The 22,546-nt window shown below is 44.9% G+C and overlaps 1 protein-coding gene across 2 annotated transcripts in view; it reads left to right on the plus strand.

Annotated features, from left to right (window-relative positions):
• LOC140898530 (sodium/glucose cotransporter 1-like) overlaps positions 1–22,546 on the plus strand; it is a 69,302-nt gene that overhangs the window by 10,630 nt on the left and 36,126 nt on the right. Inside the window, exons 1-5 of one of the 2 annotated variants that reach the window (XM_073312432.1) lie at positions 4,355–4,505; positions 7,067–7,138; positions 17,925–18,029; positions 20,802–20,861; positions 21,212–21,316. In XM_073312432.1, the coding sequence (XP_073168533.1) occupies positions 4,419–4,505; positions 7,067–7,138; positions 17,925–18,029; positions 20,802–20,861; positions 21,212–21,316 (429 nt within the window). In that variant the 5' untranslated portion in view covers positions 4,355–4,418. Of the gene's footprint in view, positions 1–4,354; positions 4,506–7,066; positions 7,139–17,924; positions 18,030–20,801; positions 20,862–21,211; positions 21,317–22,546 lie in introns of those variants that run through there. The other variant, XM_073312433.1, reaches the window with a different exon arrangement.

Here is a 22,546-nt window from a genome sequence, read left to right on the forward strand (position 1 = left end):
GGAGGCACAAGCATTGTGATGATCACAGCCAGTCTTTTCCTGACACTGTAATGAGTGTCTCAGTTACATCTGTACCTGACAAGGAGAAAGCAGAACCAAACCAATACAGCCACCACAGGTAAAGATGTGAATTGTGTGATTATTAATTCTTGGGGTCTGAGTCTCTCCTGTGCCGTGGGTGTAAAGCAGAAGTCTACAGTCATTTACACCAATAGCAGCATCTTACAGTCTATTGACGGTTTGCACAGGGGTGGATGACAACTCAGGGCGCCAGGCCGTGGAGAAACAGGTCCAACAACCTACTATTTGCTTTTGGCAGAATTGGTTGTGGCTACAGGAGCTGAAACGGGAATTCAATTCATGAACTAAGAATGAGTGAAAACGAAACAATTTGTGTTACAAGGACACATGGGAATCTATTTGCATCAGCCTTTGTATGATACTGTCTTAGACAAACCGTTGCCTGGTAAGTAGGGTTGGTAAATAAGACCTTTTTCTCTGGAGCAGACGACAAGAGAGGTTGTGGTTACAAAAGGTTGTAGAATTGTGGGTGCTCACCAGCTTTTAGGATTATTTTTTCCCTATTGGATTTAAAAGTAGCATTTTCACAACCTGTTTATAGAACAAACTGAGGTTTCAGACTGCTGAAGAAGAGGTGCCTAAAATATTGGAGGACAGCGTCTTGTAAATGTGTAGGTGCTTAAATTGCATTGCAGTGTATAGATGAGAAAGATGGAATTCTTCTTTTACTCTGTGATTTCAGATGAATGGTTCTTTCTGATGATCTTTTAGATATAGATACTCTCACCTGTTTAGCTACTAATTACAGGAAAAAAGACTAGCTGTCATAGAACAATTATAGCTTGGAAAGGATTCCAAGCACTACTGAAAATCTGGAGTAATTCCACTAAAGTCAATGATGTAGAACCTGTATAAGATCACAATCAAGCCCATTGTGCTTTGTGTGTACTGTTTAGGATAAATGCCATGAGGCAATCAGTTTTTGGCAGGCAGCCTACTGAACTGTAAATGAATTGTGATTGCATGGGGCAAAGTAGAGGTAGAGACAACACTTTTTCAAAATATCCCCAGAGCCCTGAAATTCTTGTACCTGTGCCCATGGGTGGTGTGTGAACTTCCGGCTGGTTGAGGCTAGCCCGCAGCCCCGCCCTTTCTGCCCGAGGCCCCGCCCCTTCTCCCGCTGGAGCTCAGAGTCTCTCCCCCCGTCCACCGCAGTCACTGGGCCCCAACCCAGGCTAGCCCTCCTTGTGCCAGGAGGGTGGGTGGCACACGCCCGCAGCCCTCCCCCAGACCGGGAGCGCCAGGATGGCAGGTGGCATAGCCAGAGCCAGCACTGGGGGACTGGAGCTGTACGCAGAGCGTGAAGCAGGAGGAGGGACTGGGAGTGGAGCGTGGGCAGGGACTGGGAGTGGAGCGTGGGCAGGGCCACGCCTGGCTGTTTGGGGAGACACAGCCTCCGCCAGCCTATGGCACCCGCCACCCATGCCTGGGCCTATTGCCTACATTTCCTGCACTCCTCTGATCATGACTGTGATACCCACCTCCTGCTCAATCAGAGGTGATCACAGGAATCTCCAAAGGAAACTTCCCTTTTCAGGGTCTGTTTCTGACTGACTTAGAAACTCTGCTGAGTCACAACCTGCCCCACATCTGAGTTCTCTTTTGCATCAGGTCATTTTGTTTCATTTAATTTTGAAGCCCAAGAAAGAATAAATAATGGGAGATGGGACCAGACCTAAGCACTGCTGAACTTTGGGGCCATTGGCATCTGGAATTAGAACTATATAATTGGTGACAGTGGGCAGAGGAAAAACCCTGGTTCTGAACAGCTGAACTGTGTTCACTTCCACGATGTTGATATCTGAATCTCAACTTTATTTGTTTGTTATTTGTAGATTCCAAGGCCACAAGGGACCACTGTGATCATGTGGTCTGACCTGGATAACACAGGCCATAGAACTCCCCACCAAACCCTTTTAAGATCTTTAGGAAAAACATCCGATCTTGATTTAAAAATTGCCAGTTGTGGAGAATCCACCATGACCCTTGGTAAATTGTACCAATGGTTACTTTCCCTCACTGTTAAAGTTTTATGCCTTATTTCCCATCTGAATTTGTCTTGTTTCAACTTCTAGCCATTGGATCACATTATATCTTTCTCTGAGAGACTGAAGAGTCTATTATTAAATATTTGTTCTCCATGTAGGTGCTTATAAATGGTTATCAAGTCACCCCTTAATCTGCTCTTTGTTAAGCTAAATAGATTTAATCACCTTGAGTCTACCACTATAAGGTCTGCTTAGTCCTTTAATTGTTGTCATGGCTCTTCTCTGAACCCTCTTCAATTTATCAACATCCTTCTTGAATTGTGAACCCCAGAACTGGATGCAGTATTCCAGGACTGGTCACATCAGTGCCAAATACAGAGGTAAAGTCACTTTTCTACTCCTGCTTGAGGTTTCCTTGTTTATGCTCACAAGGTTTGCATTAGCCCTTTTGGCCACAGTGGCGCACTGGAAGCTCACACTCAGCTCATTATCCACCACTACTCCCAAATCTCTTTCAGAGTGACTGCTTCCCAGGAGAGAGTTGTCCATCCTTTAAGTACCACCTACATTCTTTGTTCCTACAAAGTGTAGATTTACCTGTAGCCATATTTAAATACATATTGTTTGCTTGTGACCAGCTTACCAAGTGATCCAGATCGCTATCCAGGACCTGTCCTCTTAATTATTTATCATTCCTCCAATTTGAGTCTTTTGCAAACTTTATCAATGATGGTTTTATGTTTCCTTCTAGGTCATTGATTAAAATGTTAAATAGCATAGAGCCAAAAACTGATCCCTGTGGGATCTTGCTGGAAACACAGCTGCTTGATGGTGATTCCTCATTACAGTAACATTTTGTGATCTATCAGTTAGCCAGTTTCTAATACATTTAATGTGTGCCATGTTAATTGTATATTGTTCTAGATTTTAATCAAAATGTGGTTGATACCAAATCAAATGCCTACAGAAGTTTAAGTATATTACATCAGTGGTTTTCAGCCAGGGGTACACAGAGGTCTTCCAGGGGGCATATCAACTCACCTAGATATTTGCCTAGTTTTACAACAAGCTACATAAAAAACACTAGTGAAATCAGTACAAACTAAAATTTCATACAATGACTTTTTTTATACTGCTCTATATACTATACACTGAAATATAAGTACATTATTTATATTCCAGTTGATTTATTTTATAATTATATGGTAAAAACGAGAAAGTAAACACTTCTTCAGTATTACTGTGCTGTGATATTTTTGTATTTTTATGTCCGATTTTGTATACAAGTAGATTTTAAGTGAGATGAAACTTGTGGGTATACCAGAGAAATCAGACTCCTGAAAGGGGTATAGTAGTCTGGAAAGTTTGAGAGCCATTGTATTACATTAACACTGTTACCTTTATCAACCAAACTTGTAATTGCATGTAAAAAAATCAAGTTAATGTGATAGGATCTGTTTTCCATAAACCCATATTGATTAGCATTAATTATATTATCCACCTCTAATTCTTTATTAATTGAGTACCATATCAGTCACTCATTATCTTGCTAAGGATCGATGTCAGACTGACCGGCCTACAATTACTTGGGCCATCCAGTTTGCCCCTTTTAAATATTGGCACAGCTTTAGCTTTCTACCGGTCTTCTGGAACTTCCGCAGGGTTCTAAGGCTTTTCAAAATCAACATTAACGGTCCAGCAAGTTCCTTATCCAGTTCTTTATGGCTCAGACACATCTGTAAATATCTGGATGTAAGAGATCAAAGTGACTTCCTATTGTCTTGTTCCCAGAAATCCTGGGCTGTACCTCCATTATGTACTCTTGTTGGAATGAGGGATAGCATAGCAGGAGTGTCAGCTCAGAGAACCGTGGCATTTCCCTAACTGTCAGGTCACTCTTCCTTTGGTCTTGGTAAGCATCCTGTTCTTAAGGAAACAGTTCATTCCATGACCAGATTTACAGGAGCCACCACTACAGAAAAAGTATCCACAAAGAGTGAGGTACGTACACTGAGTATGTTATGTCCACGCCACTCCTTCTACAGCTCACTGCTTCCCAGACACCTGCTCTCAGGCTACAAGTGCACTGAGTACCTTCTGCAGTGGATGTGAACTGGGGACTTCCTTTGCCTATGAAAACTGCAACAGTTGTAATACAGGAGCAGGTTTTTGGTGGGAATCACAGCTCAAGAAAAAGCACCAGCTTCAACTTGCACCTCATAGGAAATAAGTGAATCTGAAGTTAAACATTAAACAAAACGTCGGGGAATAACGGGTTTATCATTATCTCAAGTCTGCAAACGGTGATCTAAGGATAGGAGAAGGAAGGGAACCGAAGAAGCAAGCAGGATGGACTCCTCCACAAAAATCAATAATGCTGCAGACATCTTGGTCATAGTCCTCTATTTCTTGGTAACCCTGGCAGTGGGAATGTGGGTACGTCTGGATTTTTCTTTCTTAATGAAAATATAGTTTATTGGATTCTAGGAAAATGGCTTCATAAATTAAAATGTATAAATTGCCTGCTGCTTTATTGGGGGTGTGGATTAAAAGGTGGCAGGATGGAGATTATGTTGGGAAGTACTGGGGAAGTAGGACCTGGTATGAGGCCTGGATTGGGGGTGAAGAAGATGAGATTGTGGTGGAGGGGAGCATAGATGTGGCTCGGAGTGAAGGTGGAGGAGGGATATCTGTACTGATAGGACTACAGGAGATGGCTGATGGATGGAGATCTGGATAATGGTGAAGTGCAGTTTTTAGCAGATTAGAGGTGGGGACCTGGTGAAGTACAGAGTGGGGGTGGAGGTGGGAATGGGATGGTAATGGTGGTGGATGGTTGGAGATGGGGTCCTGGAGCAGAGGCAACTGCAGTGGGAATTCATGATGGCGTAGGAATTGGAGTGAAGTGTGAGAGGTGGGATAAATGGGGATTGCAGTGAGGTTGATTGTGCTAGGAAGGTGGGGATGAGTACTGGACGAAGTTGCAAATGGTGGGAATTGGAATAGAGCTAAAGGTGGAAGAGAGGTGGTAATGGAGTGGCAGATGGGCATTACTGCAGGATGGATATGAAATGGATGAGAGCACAGACAAGGTCTGGACACAGGAGAATGACGACTTTCCATCAACAGGATTTCACTGAAGTTAGTCCATGGCAGGCTAATGCAGGATAGAGTCACACCCCAGGTGGCTGCAAACAAATTCTTAGTGTAGAAAAGCCCTTAGAGAAAAACCAGTTCTTTCACACCTAATGGGTAAAGTAGGTCTAGATACTGAAACATTCAAAGGAAAAAGGGAGATAGTTTTTGTTGTGATGCTGCCCTAGTGGAAAACACTAGTGTGTCACTTGACTGAAGAGCTGAGATCCCTTTCAGGAACAGAGTCTGTGTATTCTATCTGAGGAGAGATCAGAGACTGTCCTTGGGGAAAATGCTGCTAGTCCCTTGAGGAAAGAGCCAGCAGTTAACCAGAATGAGTCAGGGAAACCTGCCCCTCGGTGACCGACCTGTGCACTCCCCTGAAATAACCCAGGAGTCCATGCCATAGAACAGAGCAGCAGCTGCAGACAAAATCTTCCACACTAGCAGCCTGTCAGACTTTTGAAAAGTGATTAACTTTTGAGGCCAATGAACTAGTTAAAGTTTGTTCAGCACTTAGAAGATGTGAAGTACCTGCACCTGTACCTCTGGCCGAGTGTATTGGAGGCCAAGGGTTGGATTGTACCAGAGAGGCTGTCCATTTATTTTCCGTCCCATAGAAGCAAAACACAATTGAGGGTCCATACCTTTCATGAGAGCACTGCTTCTTCCTAGCGCACCCTGAGGTGCAAGCAACCTCAGCTGAGCAGGGAAGAATGGGGAGGAGGCCCCCTCATCAGCCCATTCTAGCCAGCCAAGCTGTCCATTGACTCAGAAGGGTGCAGCATGCTCTCCTCTAAGGAGTGTTGTGGCAGAAACACTTCCATTGCATCTTGGGGAGGGAACCAGGCTTGTGCCTTAAAGGTACAATCTGACCTGAAGTGTGATTATTGTAATTTATTATTGACTGTAATTCTTTGTAACATAAACTCCTGGGGCAGAAGAGGGCTGGCAGGTGGCATTTCAGGCACTGGAGCATTGAAGTTTCTACTTGTTTTGAATAGTTGCTAAGAAGTTTAATGTTAAATGTGTCTTTCCACCAGTGTTGTCCTTTTCCATTAGACAAATATTGATTCAACTATTGTATGTAGTGAAACATGTCCCTGTTTGTTTATTTTCTTGCTTCTATATTAGGATCTGCGATCTGGCTCACTTTTGCTTACGCCCTCTCTGGGTCTGATCCCATTGTCTGCAAAGGATTTTGGATCAGGCCCTGTGAAATATGTGAAGGAAACTTCCTGTAAAGTCACTCCTGATAGATATATGAGAGTAAGGGAAATAATTCCTAACTGGCTACTCGGTGGAAGTGAAGAAAGGCTAACAAGTATGGGTACCTTGGCAATCCTATCAGAACAGGAAAGGTTAAATTGCCATGCAGTAGATTCCTGCAGGGAAACTCTGGAGCACTCTAGTATTGAGTAAGAAAGCTAGGTATGTCATCTCTAGTGCATGAACATAAAACTCGCTATATCGGCAGTTTTGAGGCCTGCTCACCTTCAGGAGTGCTCCCATGAGTGACAGTTTGCAGGCAAGGCCCTTGGTCAGTGATGCCTTTCTTGTGTTTTATTTTTATTGTATAGTTTGTTGTATTTAACATGTGCAGTGTTTAGATTTGGGTTTTGCAGGCTTTGTGTAATGAAAGTTGAAGCAATAAAGCTTGAAATGGTTAATTTATAGATTGATATAAGAATCATTTCTCAGTCATTGGTAGGTCATATTATTCCCTTCAAAATCTTTCTCCCCTGGCCCTTTCTGGGCATTATATTGGTTCCTCTTTCTCATTGATGCCCTGGTTATTTATGCCATCAGGCTATAGTTTGCCTTTTAGAGCTGAAAATTTTAACCAGTCATTCTTTTTCCAGGCCATGTTCTTGTCTAACCGAGGGACAGTGGGAGGATTCTTCCTGGCTGGACATAAAATGGTGTGGTGGCCGGTGAGTTTGTATTATTTGCTCTGTGTGTGTGTATGTGTGTTCATAAGTTTGCTTTTAGTCCACACGTAATGTTTGGCTGCACATCACTTTCACCATTTATTCAGTGTTTTGTACTTACTACCAGGGGTGGCAGGTTTGTATAAATTTTGGTGGTGCCCAGAATTCTGCCCCCCACCTGCCTAAGTCTCTGGGAGGGAGTTTGGGTGGGGGGAGGAGGTCTGGGGTGCAGGCCTTGGGCTGGGGCAGGGGACTGGGGTGCAGGACGGGTGAAAGGTTGGGCTGTGGGATGGAGTTTGGGTGCTGGGCTCAGGCTCTGGGGGTGCGGGGGAGGGTGAGGGGGGCAGGCCCTGGAAGGGAGTTTGGGTGCAGGCCCTGGAAGGGAATTTGGGTGCAGGCTCTGGGAGGGAATTTGGGGGCAGGAGGGGATGTGTGGGAAGGGGGTGGGGGTGCAGGCTCTGGGACAGAGTTTGGGTGCAGGCCCTGGGAGGGAGTTTGGGGGCAGGAGGGGATGTGTGGGAAGGGGGTGGGGGTGCAGGCTCTGGGACAGAGTTTGGGGGCAGGAGGGGATGTGTGGGAAGGGGGTGGGGGTGCAGGCTCTGGGACAGAGTTTGGGTGCTGTGTGCAGGCTAGGGCAGGGGCTGGGGGTGCAGGAGGGGATGAGGGGTGCAGGTGCTGGGACTGAGTTTGGGTGCAGGGTGGGGGTGCAGGCTCTGGAAGGGAGCTTGGGGACGGGAGGGGGTGCAGAGGGACAGGGTGCAGGTTCTGGGAAGGAGTTTGGGGCCAGAGAGGGACGGAGGGAGGGGGTGCAGGCTCTGGGAAGGGGTGGAGGGGTGCAGCGCTTACCTGGGGCTCCTAGGCAGGGAAGGCCAGGAGTCTCCATGTGCTGCTACCCCCAGGCACCGCCCCCACAGCTTCCCATTGGCTGCAGGGGTACTTGGGGCAGGGCACAGACCCACCCTGCCCAGGGGCTGCAGGGTGGGGCCGGCAGCCACATGGAGCGAGCAGGAAGGAAGTCGCTCAGCTCTGCTGCGCGGCCAGTATGAGTGGGGGCCTTGGGCTGTTTTAAATAGCCCGGGAGATGCATGGGGGGGACCCAGGAGCGGAAGGCAGGGCCGAGGGAGAGACCCGGCCCCAAACATTGCTGGAGCCAGGCCCCGGGCCAAGAATATTCCTGGTGCCCAGGCACCATGGGCCCATAGGACTCGCCGCCCATGCTTACTACCTTCTCTGGACCCTAATGTTTTTGTATGAGGGCCTGGCTCATGCGAGGTGATTGCTGTTAGGTACAAGGTAGAGAGAGGAATTGATTTGTAGGTGTGGTTTCTGTGGTGCTGCTGTATTGCCTTCATGTGGCTGCGTAATCTAGTCTTTTGCTGTAACATTGCAAGGCGAGAACCCTGGAATGTTCATAATAAATTACCGATAACAAATCAGAGTTTATATTTATAATAATAGTATCAAGCACTTACACAACACATTTCAGCTGTAGATCCAAAACCACTTTACCGAGGAGGTAAGTGTCATTCTCCCTGTTTTAAGATGGGGAAAGTGATTCACAGATGGGTGCAGTGACTTGCCTAAGGTCACCCAGCAGGCCGGTAGCAAGGGTTGAGACGAGAACCCAAGTCTCCTGAGTTAGTCGAATGCTCTCTCCATTAGGTCATCATCTCTCTATTGAATGAGACTTCCTGGCAAAGGAGAAATCTTTCTAGATAAATGTGGTTCTGTGACCGAATGCATCCCTGTATTCACACCCTACACACCACTGTAATAATCTTTGTACAAAATGTGCCTTGTGAGCCATCATTTGAAAACTAATAATTTGCTGGCCAATAATATCAAGATGAAATGTATGTAACAATGTTACATGTAAAGTTATGAACATAGGCTAAAATTATGGCTGAAGTGTGTTTACCAGACAAGTTTGGGGAGGGGGTAAACCTATTTCTCAAAGACAAGCCAATGCCTTTAGCCAGGTGTGATCAAAATTGATTTGCAATCAGCAGTCTAGTGGCCATCCTTTAGCAGAATTTTAACAAACAGGGAACCTCTTTCACCATGAGACTCCATGCCTCCATCTCCACAGCTTGAAGGAACTTTACTTCAGCAAAATGCATTTGAGGGTGACTGGACTATGAGGTGCAATGAGGTGCAAAACGCCCCAGGTACTCTCACTTTCTTTTCTCCCTATCTGTCTGTCTCTCTTTCACCCAAGAATACAGAGGAACCAGCCTTTGGACTTTGTGAGAGATCCTGACTTGAAAATTTGGTCAGCTATGTTGCTGGGAATGTGTGGTAAGGATTTTACCTGGAACCAAATCTAGTTTAAGTGGGGGCATTAGAAAGCATTTTATGACTTTTTAATATCTTGTACTTGTGGTCACTTAAAACCTATCTCTTTGTAGTTAAATAAACGATATTTATTCTTTAATCAATACCAATCCAGTGTTGTGTTTAAACTGAATTGTTTGATAACTCCAATTAAAGTAGTAAACTGTTGTTCATTGACCCCTTATGGGGCAATGGACCTCTAATATGTGACTGTCCAGGAGAGGGCTAGGCACTGCAGAATGCATGTGTTCTTGGGAAAATTTGGGACTGGGAGTGTGTTGGGATTACCCCACAAGTAGTAACCAAGGCTGCGGGAATCTAGAGTGGGGCTCATGTGTAGCTGGAAGGCTGCAGCTATACAAAGACGCTTGGGGTGTTTGGCTGTTTGTGAGTGGCCAGGTTGGGAGCTACAGCAGCAAAGCATTGTGAGGCACCTAAGGTTGCAGAGCAGGTGGTGACACAAGCTCTCGCTAGTCTGGATTGCATCCCAGATAGTGATAGATGCATTCTCTGAGTGTCACTAATATGGTACTTTAGTGATCATCTTTGCAGTTCGCCCTGGAAGGAAAACTCCAGTGATTGGTTATAAATACCTACCCCTGATCCTGCAGTTGGACCCATGCGGCAGGACCTTTGCACTGGAGTGGGATTTGATGCAGAGCTTTGTCCACCCGGATACAATTGCAGGATGGGGTCTTGGAGAACTAAATAAATATTTACTGACTGTAGGAATTTTCAGAACAGCTTTCAGAAATCCCTGCCACTTTTTCAGTGTCTCCATTCAGCGTTGCCTGAATTGGGGCAGGATTGGAATTGCCATTTTAACGTTAGAGCATTGTCTTTCCAAGCAGGAGGAGGATCTCGTGAGTAGATTAGGATTGAGAACATTCAGGTACTAATAGAAACCATTGGGAAATGGAGAATCTCAAAGTTATTTTAAGGCAAATTTGTTTTGTTTAATCAGTGGAGTGACGCTGCCTTGAAACTGGATAACAAACATAGAGGTCAATCAGGACCCCTGCCTGACTAAATGCACTAGGCCTGATTCTCTGCTGCTTTACACTTCGTATAGTTCTTTATACCTATGAATAGTGAGTGTAAAACACTATCACATTGTACAGGTGCAAATGATGGCACATGGTGCAAGGCAGTGGGGAATCCAGCCCAGTGTCTACAACACAAAAACACCATGGGTCAGACCCTCAGCCCTGGGTAAGCTGCTTTGCACCACTCTAAAGCCACAAAGGGGATTTAAAGCTTCCCTAAAGGGGCAGGCGGGAATTCCCCTGACACAGGGGAGTCCCCCAGAGACATAAAGCAATGTAGCCAGCTTTATATCGCCTAAGCCTCTTGTCCATGTAGGAGGCATATCAGAGGCCAGAGGGGATGATCTTGTATTGCCAGAATTGTCTCTAGGATCAATATTTGCTTGAAACCATCTTTGCCTCCTCCCTATGAGCTCCTTCACTTTGGAACGCACACATACCTCCTTGTGACCTAACAGGAAATCTCTTCCTCTCCACCCTTGGCAGCACCTGGTAAGATAAAAGCAAAAGACATGGCGAGCACTCAGATCCCTAGTTAAAGTAAACACTTATATTAACAATACTATTCTGGAGGGCTACTCTGAATGAAAGAATGTGAGATTCTGGAAAACCCTTTCCCTGGTTTTAGTCTGGGCCAGTCTCAGGCCTCCTAGTGCAAATAGATATGGCGGGAGAGGGGATAAAATATAAAAAGGCCAAAAAGAGTAGAAATACCAGCTTGGTGCTGTGCCAACTAATGCAATATTTAAAGTGTTAGAGAAATGCCTTTTCTGATTTCACTCTGGGGCAGTGCCATGTGTGATTATAACCTGGGAATGTTCCAGGGAAACCAGGGTGAGTTTCCCAAGTCTGTAGGTGGGGATGGTGCTTTATAAATGGACTTTTCCCATCATAGTATATTTGTTCCTTTTGACTTGGCTTATTGAGACTTGACTGCACAATTCATTGCTTTCTGCAATAGAGAATAAAAGAAAATATAACTCCAATAACCTGTTTTAGAAATTAAATTTCCATTGGATTAGTTTCATTCCTCAATTGTCGTGCTGTTCCCTGCTATACCAAGCAGCGGTAGGCATAAGCTGGGGATTGAGAAAAGAAAAGAGGTGGTGTGTTTTCCCTGTTCTTTGCTGAATGAAACTGAATGTTCCCTTTTTTTGCTAGTTGGAGGGGTGAGTAGTTCAGCCAGATAATTGGCGGCTGTGTATTGTTTTAGGGAAGTGTTTATCTGTTTCTGGACAAACAGAAATCTTGATATCTTCATTATGTGGCCAATCTCTCAGTATTGACCAGGCCCTGAAAATAAACACACACAATAATAAAAATGTCAGAGTCGGAACCTATTTCTGTTCTCTGTTTGTATTCAAGGGTGCTCTGATTCACACAGAAACATCCCAGCCTAATCTGTGCTTTTTAAGAAATAAATTTTAAAGGAACAGAAAAGCTGAAGAACATAAACTATCTGGGCATGAAAAGTTTAACAATAACTTGAAGAGTTTAGTGACTACTTAGTGGGAAATATTTGGAGACGTGTATGTGTGTTTCCCTTAAAACAGAAATTAAATCCAGCTCTCCCATTTCGGGTCAGTGATATATTAATTTATGGGCTGGACAGGCCAAGGCTTAGGGCAACAGTAAATGAGTAACACCCAGCAGTCAAAGAAGGGAAGAGAATTGGGATATGCAGATAATTTCACTTCAGTTTAATGCAGTCATGTTTCGTTGTTGCCCACTGAGTAGGTTTCTCTGATCATTGTGTGTGAAGGGATTATTTTATATACTAAAAGTTTTTCCTGTTTGTTAATTTAGCAGTTCTGTAGGCAGGTTATAGGAGGTGGGTAGTAGGGATAAATATTTTGCTTTCTGTCCCTAGAAGGAGTGGATTGAGGTAGAAACATTTTTAGTGGTAGGCCAGGGTGAAACCACCACTGTTTAAGGTAAAAAGACCAACCAAACATTCAACCAAAGTGAATCTTTGATAGAAAAGGAAAAGTGCAGTAAATCCAAGTTCTAATGACTCTGCCAACTCCTCTAATGGGACTAGTAGTGGGATGCCTTCCCAAGACTGTGGGCACGGGGTCTGGTGCCTGCATATTTGATGATGGGGAAGCTAAAGTATCAGGCTGGCTTGCTAAGCAACTAGCAGAGGCTGGGCTGCTTTCCAAGCCAACGCTTGCATATGAAGTCCCAGCAAGATGCCTAAAACATTGTTGGATATGCAAGGTTTGAGGAGGTAAGTAATTGCATAGCACCGAGCAGGGAAGGGGGTGGGGGATGGGAAAGAAGGGACACAGGTGATTCCACATTACAACATAGCCTGTGCTACTTGAGAAATCTATGTCCATCTCTGTTGGTTAAAGAATTGTGTGCCATTTTAAAACTACCTGATTAGATGATAATGCAAAATGTAGATCTTGCAGAGAACGTAGGGCAGCAGAATAGCAAACCTGTTTTCCTTTCTCAAGGTAGCTGAGTCTTGAGAGGTGCATGCAAAGGTTTTACAGAGGCGCTAAGCAATATGCAAGTTTGAGTGGTTAAGGGTGGGGAGAGCTGTGGATTTGCACAAATACACTTTTGTGTCCCAAAATAGTTAAGTAAAAAAAAAAAATCCAGTGTCATTCCACAAGGGTAAAGTCCCTACGTAAAGAGGTGGATCAATGGCATAAATAGTGCACTGTAGGGGCTCGGGATTGTTTAAGTTACTTTGCTAGGCAAAGTGTAGGATTTCCAGGTTCCTTAGGAGGCCTGTGGGGCAGCAAGCACCAGGACTTCTGGGGAGCAAAAAGCCAATGAAAATAGTAAGGCGAATAGATTAATGAATAACGTGTCAAATATACAGTAACTTTCTTATAGCTTCAGCCTGACTGTGCTTTCCTGAATAGTGAGCCCCTGTCAACAATTGACCTGTCAGAGGATTTTAAAGTAACCTTCTCCTTCTCTCTCTTTCAACAGTGTCAAGATTCCTTCCCCACTCTGAGCTCTAGGGTACAGATGTGGGGACCTGCATGAAAACCCCCCTAAGCTTATCTTTACCAGCTTAGGTTAAAACTTCCCCAAGGTACAAACTATTTTACCTTTTGCCCTTGGACTTTATTGCTGCCACCACCAAGCATCTAATAAATATATAACGGGGAAAGAGCCTGGTTGGAAACGTCTCTTCCCCTCCCCCCCCGCCCACCAAATCCTCCCAAACCCTACACCCCCTTTCCTGGGGAAGGCTTGATAAATATCCTCACCGATTTGCATAGGTGAACACAGACCCAAACCCTTGGATCTTAAGAACAATGAAAAAGCAATCAGGTTCTTAAAAGAAGAATTTTAATTGAAGAAAATGTAAAAGAATCACCTCTGTAAAATCAGGATGGTAAATACCTTACAGGGTAATCAGATTCAAAACATAGAGAATCCCTCTAGGCAAAACCTTAAGTTACAAAAAGACACAAAAACAGGAATATACATTCCATCCAGGACAACTTATTTTATCAGCCATTTAAACAAAACAGAATCTAACGCATATCTAACTAGATTGCTTATTCGCCCTTTACAGGAGTTCTAACCTGCATTCCTGCTCTGGTCCGGGCAAAAACATCACACAGACAGAGAGAACCCTTTGTTTCTACTCGCCCCTCCAGCTTTGAAAGTATCTTGTCTTCTCATTGGTCATTTTGGTCAGGTGCCAGCGAGGTTATCTTTAGCTTCTTAACCCTTTACAGGTGAAAGGGTTTTTTCCTCTGGCCAGGAGGGATTTAAAAGTGATTAGCCTTCCCTTTATATTTATGACAAACAGTCTTTCTTTCCTTTTCGTCATCTTTCATCTCCTCTCTTCCATTATATCTTTCATTCATTCACTGAACAGTTGACCCCTTCCCTTTCAAACCCTCATGCCCACTTCTAGTTCCACTGTATCCTTTCCGAAACGCAGTCAGTGCTAACTGGTGGAGGGAGCTACTTTTTCCTTGAAATTCCCTCATCAGAGAAGCAGGCTCAGCAAGTGTACCCTCACGGCCCCACATCCTATGCACGCTCTGTGTCTGTCAGGTCTGTTCAGAGGAGAAGAAAACCCACCCCCTCCAACTTGTCATAATTCTAACAGCATGATCATAAGGGGAGATCATTAATGGCCAGCTCCCTGAAAATCATAATGCTGACCCTGTCATGAAGGGACAACCTTCCGGCATCATGGAGTTGCTTGGAAAATAGGCCAGAATCCTTTAGTTTCTGCAGCGATATATTACAGCACCCACATACTCTCATTGATGAGATTTAGTGTCCAACTCTGTCTGGGACAATCCAAAGTTTAAGGCCCAGTTTCTCTATCTTACGTCTATGATGTATCTAGAAGAAGGGTAAGGAATGGTGTCCCTAGCCTCTGTTTATCAGTGGGTGGAGATGGATGGCAGGAGAGACATCACTTGATCATTACCTGTTAGATGCCCCAGAAGGAGTGAACCTGGCATTGGCCACTGTCGGTAGACAGGATACTGGGCTGGATGGACTTTTGGTCTGACCCAGTATGGCTGCTCTTATATTCTAAGGCTGGGATTTGTCAAAGCAGCCTAAGGGCATTAAGATCCCATCCTGAAAAGTTAAGCAGAATGCCCTGGACATCTGCATTATGTAGATACTCTGGTTTAATTAAAACATAGTAACTGCCAAACATGTTGCCAGCCATCAGCTAACCTCTTCCACATAACTTTTTCTTGCTGCAAATTAATAAAGTATTGGCGCAAAACATGCAAATTTCTTTTCACAGTTCTGAATTAAAAAATCTGTCCCTATGTATATACGTGCAATTATGGAAAAAGATTTTGTTTTTAGATTGTATTTGTAACTAGTGTATGCTGATCTTATGATCCTCTTGTACAGAGTCTTTCCCCTGTCAGAAAGACAAACAGAAGCAGAAAGTAATAGACCCATATGTTGGCATTCTTTTGTCCTGAAATTGGGAATAATGACTGTTGTGTTAATTGAAATGTTTTGCTAACTGCATTGTTTTTTGTTTGGTTTTGTATTTTTCTTTTAAAAATGTACACAGACAATACAATACGGCCATGGGTAAAGCTGGGAATGTTACTCTGTGGTGTTGTATTAATTTAGATCAGGGATCTCAAACTCGAATCACCACGAGGGCAACATGAGGACTACTACATTGGCCAGAGGGCCACATCACTGACACCCCCCTGGCCCCGCCCCCACTCCATCCCTTCCATGAGATTCCGCCGCCTCCCTGCCCCTATTCCAACCTCTTCCCCAAATCCCCACCCCTGACCCGCCTCCTCCCCTGAGCACAAGGCTCCCCGCTCCTTCCCCCTCCATCCTGGAAAGTGTTGCCAAACAGCTGTTTGGCAGCGGGAAGCACCTGGAGGTAGGCAGAGGAGCAGGGATGCGGCGCGCTGAGAGGGGGGGCTTGATGGGCTGCAGGAAATAACCCCACAGTCCTCATGTGGGCCGCATGTTTGAGACCCCTGATATAGATGGAATATATGGGCCCAAAGAGTCAATGTGACCCTGAAACTGTCCATCTTTATACAGTTTACACAAGGTTTGGTATACAGAGACCTCAGGCTGCCTAGTACCCTAGCAAACACACCTTTAAACCTTTTTTTAACCTATTATTAAAGATATAGGAAAAAGAAGGAAAAACCTTAAAGCATTTGAAATATTAAGTAAGGCTCTCATTTTAAAAATATCCCTTATTCACTTTCCCTTCAGGTGGAGAGAGCTTTTAGAAAGAAACACCCTTTGTCTGACAGTCTCTTAGATGGCATTAAAGATGGTAATAACTGTCTTTTGGGGTGGGGAAAGAGGGGAAGTTAGCTGAGATGGGCTGGAATTGTTATTTAAAGTCCAGTCCCATTTCCTAGAAGACAAAACCAGACAAGCACCACCCAAAAATGGGAGAGGAAAGATTAGCAAAGATAGAAAATACAGTTTCACTGCAACCTTGCTGCTGGAAAAAAAGCCCAGCATGTCAGCCCTTTCGAGACCTGGCAAACTTGTCTTAGCATCAGGCTGTTTAGGGCATTGGTTTTAGCTGCCTCTTCTTGGTCAAAGGCTCATGGTGGTGTGCAGCAACAGTGACAGTGGTGAGCAGAGGCATCTCTCCCCCATCCCACGAGCCTGGGGGCAGGAGGTGAACCCACCTGAATACAGCCCTGGACGCTGGGATTTCACTGCCCTCAGATGACAAATGTGAGTGGGGTGCAGCGGAGGGAAAAGGGGAGTGGTTTGTTTGTTGGACTTTCACACTACAAGGTGGGAAACTGAGGCAAAAGTCTACTGCTCAAGATAATATGGGGCCAGTGCTTACTTTTTGTTAGCATACTTTTGAGTAATTGTTGCTGTGTTTTCCCAGATTAACGATGTATTTCATTTCGTCTTAATAAAGTTTTCTTTTGTTATACTCAGACTCAGTGTTTGCAAGTGGGGAAGTGTTACCTCCTAGAGGCTCCCAGGGGTCGGTAGTAAATTGTTTTCCAAGATTTCTGGATGGGGTCCCAAGCCAGTTTTGTAATGTTAAGAGGGACCTCTAGATATTTAACCTGTCCCTTGTTGCTGCTGCCACCACCCGGCAGAAGGGTTACATAGGTATGATCTCCCTTTTGTGAATCTCTGTCTTACTTTTAATCCAGCACTAACTTCTTTCTTTCCTTCCATCCGTATATAACAGCAGTTCCTGTTTCTCCCCATTACTCAGTCCGTGGGATCAATACAGGATGTTACAGGTTTTAGAGATACCAACATGCCTTGCATGCACATGTGTGTCACTCACATGTACTGCACCCTTGGGTCAGTAGCTGTATCTACCATAGCACCTCCCAGAGTCCCATTCAGTTAACCTATTTTCCCCTTGATGGTCAAGTGCAAAAAGGGTGTGTGTCCCACTGGAGATACAAGTCAGCTGTAAGGCTTGTGGATCTTTCGCCCAATGAGATATCTCATTTTCCTGAGAGGGGCATGAATCAGCCTCTTGTCCCTGAAGCAGATTAGATGTGTGACATCAGCCTTTTGTGCTAGCTGCCTGGACCTCTAGCCGAGATCACTGGCTGCTCATTCCGCAATGCATCACCCACATGTTCGTTGGAAATGCTCTCCAAAGAGCTGAAATTCTATATGGGCGTAGGCCACGCGCTCAGCTCAAGTGGAGGAGGGAGTATTAGCATTCACCGGTGTCCCCTCTGGCTGAGTTAATATGTGATGTCCTGCTCAGTCCTCCTTGCCTGTAGGGATGATGGCTGCAATGTTGGGTTTTAAGAGGAGAAATCAGGCACTCAGGTCCCATAGTGGTGGCAGACAGGAAATCTCAAAACACCAAATATGCACTTTTTAAAAAATCACAAATACAACTCTTGTTTTAGCCAGGGCCTGAGCCCAGGATCTATGACCCACATCTGTTGTCTCTCTCTTTCCAGATTGGTGCTTCTCTGTTTGCCAGTAACATTGGTAGTGGGCACTTTGTGGGCTTGGCAGGCACAGGAGCGGCTGCAGGAATCGCCATTGCAGGATTTGAATGGAACGTAAGTGGTACACATTTAAATAAAAATTGTAACCTCGGGGGTATCCAAAGAGATCAGGCGAGCCCACATTGTCTAAAACTCCAACTCACTTCAGTGTCGTCAGAGCCCTCGCCCAGCAGCACCTGCCTCCCCAAGGGCTGGCGACTGGCAGAACCACCCACCACAAGAACACTGTGTCGATTCCCATTCCTCAGCCTCTCTCACCACTCCCACCTGCAGCGCAGTCAATGGGAGAAGAAAAGGCCATTGCTATATTAGGAAACCAGTTTTCCACAGAGGTGTTTTTCTCTCTCTCTAAATATATTGGTGATTTCCTCCACTCTATCCTTGTCCTTTGGTTGCTTTTCAAATACTTATAAACAACATCTCCAGATATCGGGGGAAAGGACAGCTTTTCTGATCTCATCTGTATCATTTTTGCTGAGAATTTGCTTTGTAGAAGTGGGATTGGGGGAGAGGTGTATTTTGCTTTCCTCCAGGAAGTGAGGAATTTAGGGTTGCCTTCACCCCCTACGTGTCCTCTCATTCCCCTCTCACTAAGGGACAGCAGTGAAGGAGTGCAGAGGCTACCTCCTAATGCACCACCAGTGTGGGTCTGTGCTCAGTCTGCTGGGGCCAGACCCCTGTCCTATAACCAAACACCTCAATGGGTTAAAAGTACTATGACTACTGCTTGGAGCGTGGCAGAAGAACCGTAAAGGTTTGGGAAAGGATCTGGGGGAGAGAGCAGGACAAAAGGTAACGTGCTCCCTCTCCTCAGTCAGTAGTAGTCATGTAGTCCTCCATGGATTCAGCAACAAAGCTCATGTATGTGTGGCCGGGAGTTGGGGAACTCCCCTTTATGATGTATTTCCCCTTTCAGGTTAGCTGGTCTGAAGGTGCAGTTTGCATCACATGTTACCACTGCCCTGAACAGCACTAGCTTCTCTACCATCAGTACTCATTGGAAGGAAATTGGGGACACAGTTACTAGGAGGTCAATTCCTGGCAGCAAGGAGTCTGGAGCAGGCTGCTGTTTACCTGGTGCTCCAGGAAGATCTGGACATGAGAGAACATGAATGAGCCAAGAGCCTTGAGATCTAGCTCTTTCCCTTAGATCCTCAGCCTCTGGAATAATAGTGGCCATGCCCCTGGCTGTTGCACTTCACAAAGGAGTTTATGCAACACAACAAAAGACCTTGGAGATTTGGGGTTTCCCTGTAATTGATTTGAATCATCAAAGGAAGCATATGGGCCTTAGGTTTTTTTAAAATAGAAGTGTGCTGGGTATAAAATGAGCCCCATATAGATTGCAACTTCTTTGTGTAAGGGGAAGGGAGTAGACGCTCGCTTAGAGAGATGCACACATAGGAATCAGTTAGTTTAAACTGTCACTTTTTATTATTTTCTGATGACGTAGAGGACAGTGATGTGCATGTGTGTACATGTACACAGAAGCTAGCTAGTTAGCTCATTACAATACAAACAACACAATGGAACTGATAAACATGCTAATATACATGGGAAAATGCTGCTTTGGGATCCATACTGATTGTGTTAGCAAGAGAGAGAACTGGACCTGATTCCGCTCTCACTTATACTGCCTCTGTGTCAGTGTAATTCCATTGATTTCAGTGGAGTTACTCTTGATGTACATGGGTGGAAGTGAGAGCAGCATGGTGCCCAATATGGCTGGCATGTCCTATGCTTGATCTATGAGCAGAACTTCAGAGAGGCAATAAAGAACTAGCGTGTGGATGAGAGATCTAGAGTGCAGTTCTGAGAGCAGAATTTAGCTCTATATTGGTTTTAATGTGCACAAGTCTGCACAAAACAAATCGCTAACATTTAAGTAAGAAATATTGATGTATGATCTACAATAAAATATCTGATGCTCAGAATATACAGTATGTAGTATCGCAGAGCTACCATACTTTACAGTGTATAGTCCCAAATATGAGAGTATTATATGTCTTATAATATATAAGGACACCTCTTAACTACTCCCACTGCAGAAGGCAGGTCAGTGGGCAAGTCTGGTGGGTGACATGGGCATGGAAGTAAGCTCTGCTGTCCAACACCTTGGAGTAGCAGAGCTAGTCACAAGTGAGACTTGTTCATAACACACTTGGATTTGTTAGTGGTTTCTTTCCTGTGTCGGTGGCTGCCTGGAGACTAGTAAAGGGTGCTGGGGTGGCATCCCTAGACTTTCTTCACATTTCCCAGTGGTAACAATGGTGAATCTGCCAACACAGAGAGGTTTCTGGGTGCTTCTGGTGTTTAAAACACCATGTTGCCTTGGCCTGCTCCGGGCAAGACTAATGAAACAGTGGTTTAAGCACCTGTGCCCAGGGTACACGAATGCTCTGGTGGTTGCTACTACTGGTGGAGCTGTAGTGGGATAGTGCAACAGAAGGACATTTTGAGACCAGTGTTAGACACACTACAAGTGAATTTCCCCATGGACAGACATGGGGAAATGCTGAAGCAACGTTCTCTTTGATACTTCAATAAGTCTGCTGCAGTGGGGGACTCTTCCTTGGGTGCTTCTATTGTACACCTGGGGTGAAATCCTAGTTCCATTCAAGTCAAAGACAAAACTCCCCTTGACTTCAGTAAGGCTGGGACTTCACCCCTGGAGTTCCAACTGTAAAATGCCAGACAAGGAGAAAGAATGAGGCCAGGGGCGCCTGCACTGGTCACCGTTTTACTCTCTGCAGCTGGATACGTGGCCTTGGAAAGTGCTGGTGAAAGGACAAGAGGCTAATTCAGCTGTTCTTTCCTTGGTTACAGGCCCTGATAATTGTATTTGTTCTTGGCTGGTTGTTTGTACCCATCTACATCAGGGCTGGGGTAAGTACAAACACTAGGTTATGCCTTTTATTGTTCCCAGCTTTCATCTTTCTGTTTCAGCCTGCTGTGTTTGTGGGTCTAGCACTATCCCAAAACAATTGTCAGTGGGAGGAGAGACCTGATTGTGACAGGGACTCGACATAAGTTGTTTCTATGTATTTAAACAAGGTCTCTGTGTCTTTGAGATCCTGACATGAGGAGCATCTGACAGACTGTCTTTCTGTGCTTCTTGGAGGCCATCTGCATTTCTAGTGCACTTACCAGTGTGGTATCTGGACAGAAGAGCCTCTGCCCCCTATGGTAATTGTCTTTTGTTCATAGTGTGAATTCTTCTCCCTCTCCCTCTGCAGGTGGTGACGATGCCAGAGTATCTCAAGAAGCGGTTTGGTGGCCGACGGATTCAGATATATCTGTCAATCCTTTCTCTGCTCCTCTATATTTTCACCAAGATCTCGGTGAGTTAAGCTTTTCCAGTTCCTCTATTCTAAGTGAAGTTCCTATCTGTATTATTATTTTATGCTCACATAAAATCTCTCTACCTGTCTGGCTCACTTCTCTCATTTGTTGCCTGGACTCTATTTAGGTAGGTAAAAATCTGTCTCCATGTTGTCACTCGTCTGTCTAGCAGTGCGGACCATCCAAACCAGCTCTACAGCTCTGTTTGTCTGCGCATGTTGGATTATACCAGGGGACTCTTTCTCTAGATGGTGGTTATGATTTAGCTTTCTTTTTCCAGGATTTTGTTTCCACATGTGCTCCCCTCCGGAACAGGTTAGGCTGGCTGGAGCCTTGTACTACATACTGTATGCGCCATCTCAGGCGTCAGTGAGAGAAACTGAAGAGAAGGTCTCAAACTATCAGAATTTTAATACCCGGTTCTCTGCCTTTGTCCCTCAAAGGCAACTATTGCTGCTTCTTACCCAGGAACATTCACCCCACCCCATTTTCAGCATTTTGTTTTAGAGCCTTCTTTCTAAGGTCTCCCATTCTGGGCCAAATTCTCCTGCTGCAGAGTATGAGTAACTCACTTTGGCTCTAGTGGGAGAAAAGGGGCCTTGGGCTTTCAAGAAATGGTTTTTTTGTCCCCACTTTTCACACATCCTTCCATCTGTATCCTCAGCTGAACATGCAACCTGTTAGTACTAATGAAGCAAAAGCAAGAAAAGAGAGGAAGGCAGGTGGGGAGAAGAGAGATGGGGTTAGAAAATAAAGGAGTGGGAAAGTGCAAGGAGAGGAAGGGAGGGAAGAGGAAAGAGCCTGTCTGTGGATTAGTTTGAGCTATGAAGTGTGGCTAACAAGGGGATTGCAGGAGCAAAGGGAGCTGTGATTTTCCTTCCCTTTTGAACCCATTAAATCTCCATCCAAGTCCACAGGTCAGGCAGACCTGGCTCTGTTGTTTTCCTGCAGTTGCCATGGAAGGTTACTCTTTGCCCTCTGCATAGGAGCTGAGTGTGATAATAGTCCAATGTAACCTAAAAGAGCTGGCCTTTTGCTCCCATTCTCACACTCTCTTACAATGACTGATTCTTACCAAGGTTAAATTAAATAGGCTAGGTCTATGGCGAATCCCCAAGTTGGCTTTTTGGTTTCCGTTTTCATTTCTGTAGCATTTATTTCCATGAGGAGCTGTCAACACAACTGTTGTTTCTTATATGCAGCTGTAATTGGAAATGTTGCATCCATTT

Source organism: Lepidochelys kempii, chromosome 15 (assembly GCF_965140265.1).
Source record: "Lepidochelys kempii isolate rLepKem1 chromosome 15, rLepKem1.hap2, whole genome shotgun sequence".
Taxonomy (NCBI): Eukaryota; Metazoa; Chordata; order Testudines; family Cheloniidae; genus Lepidochelys; species Lepidochelys kempii.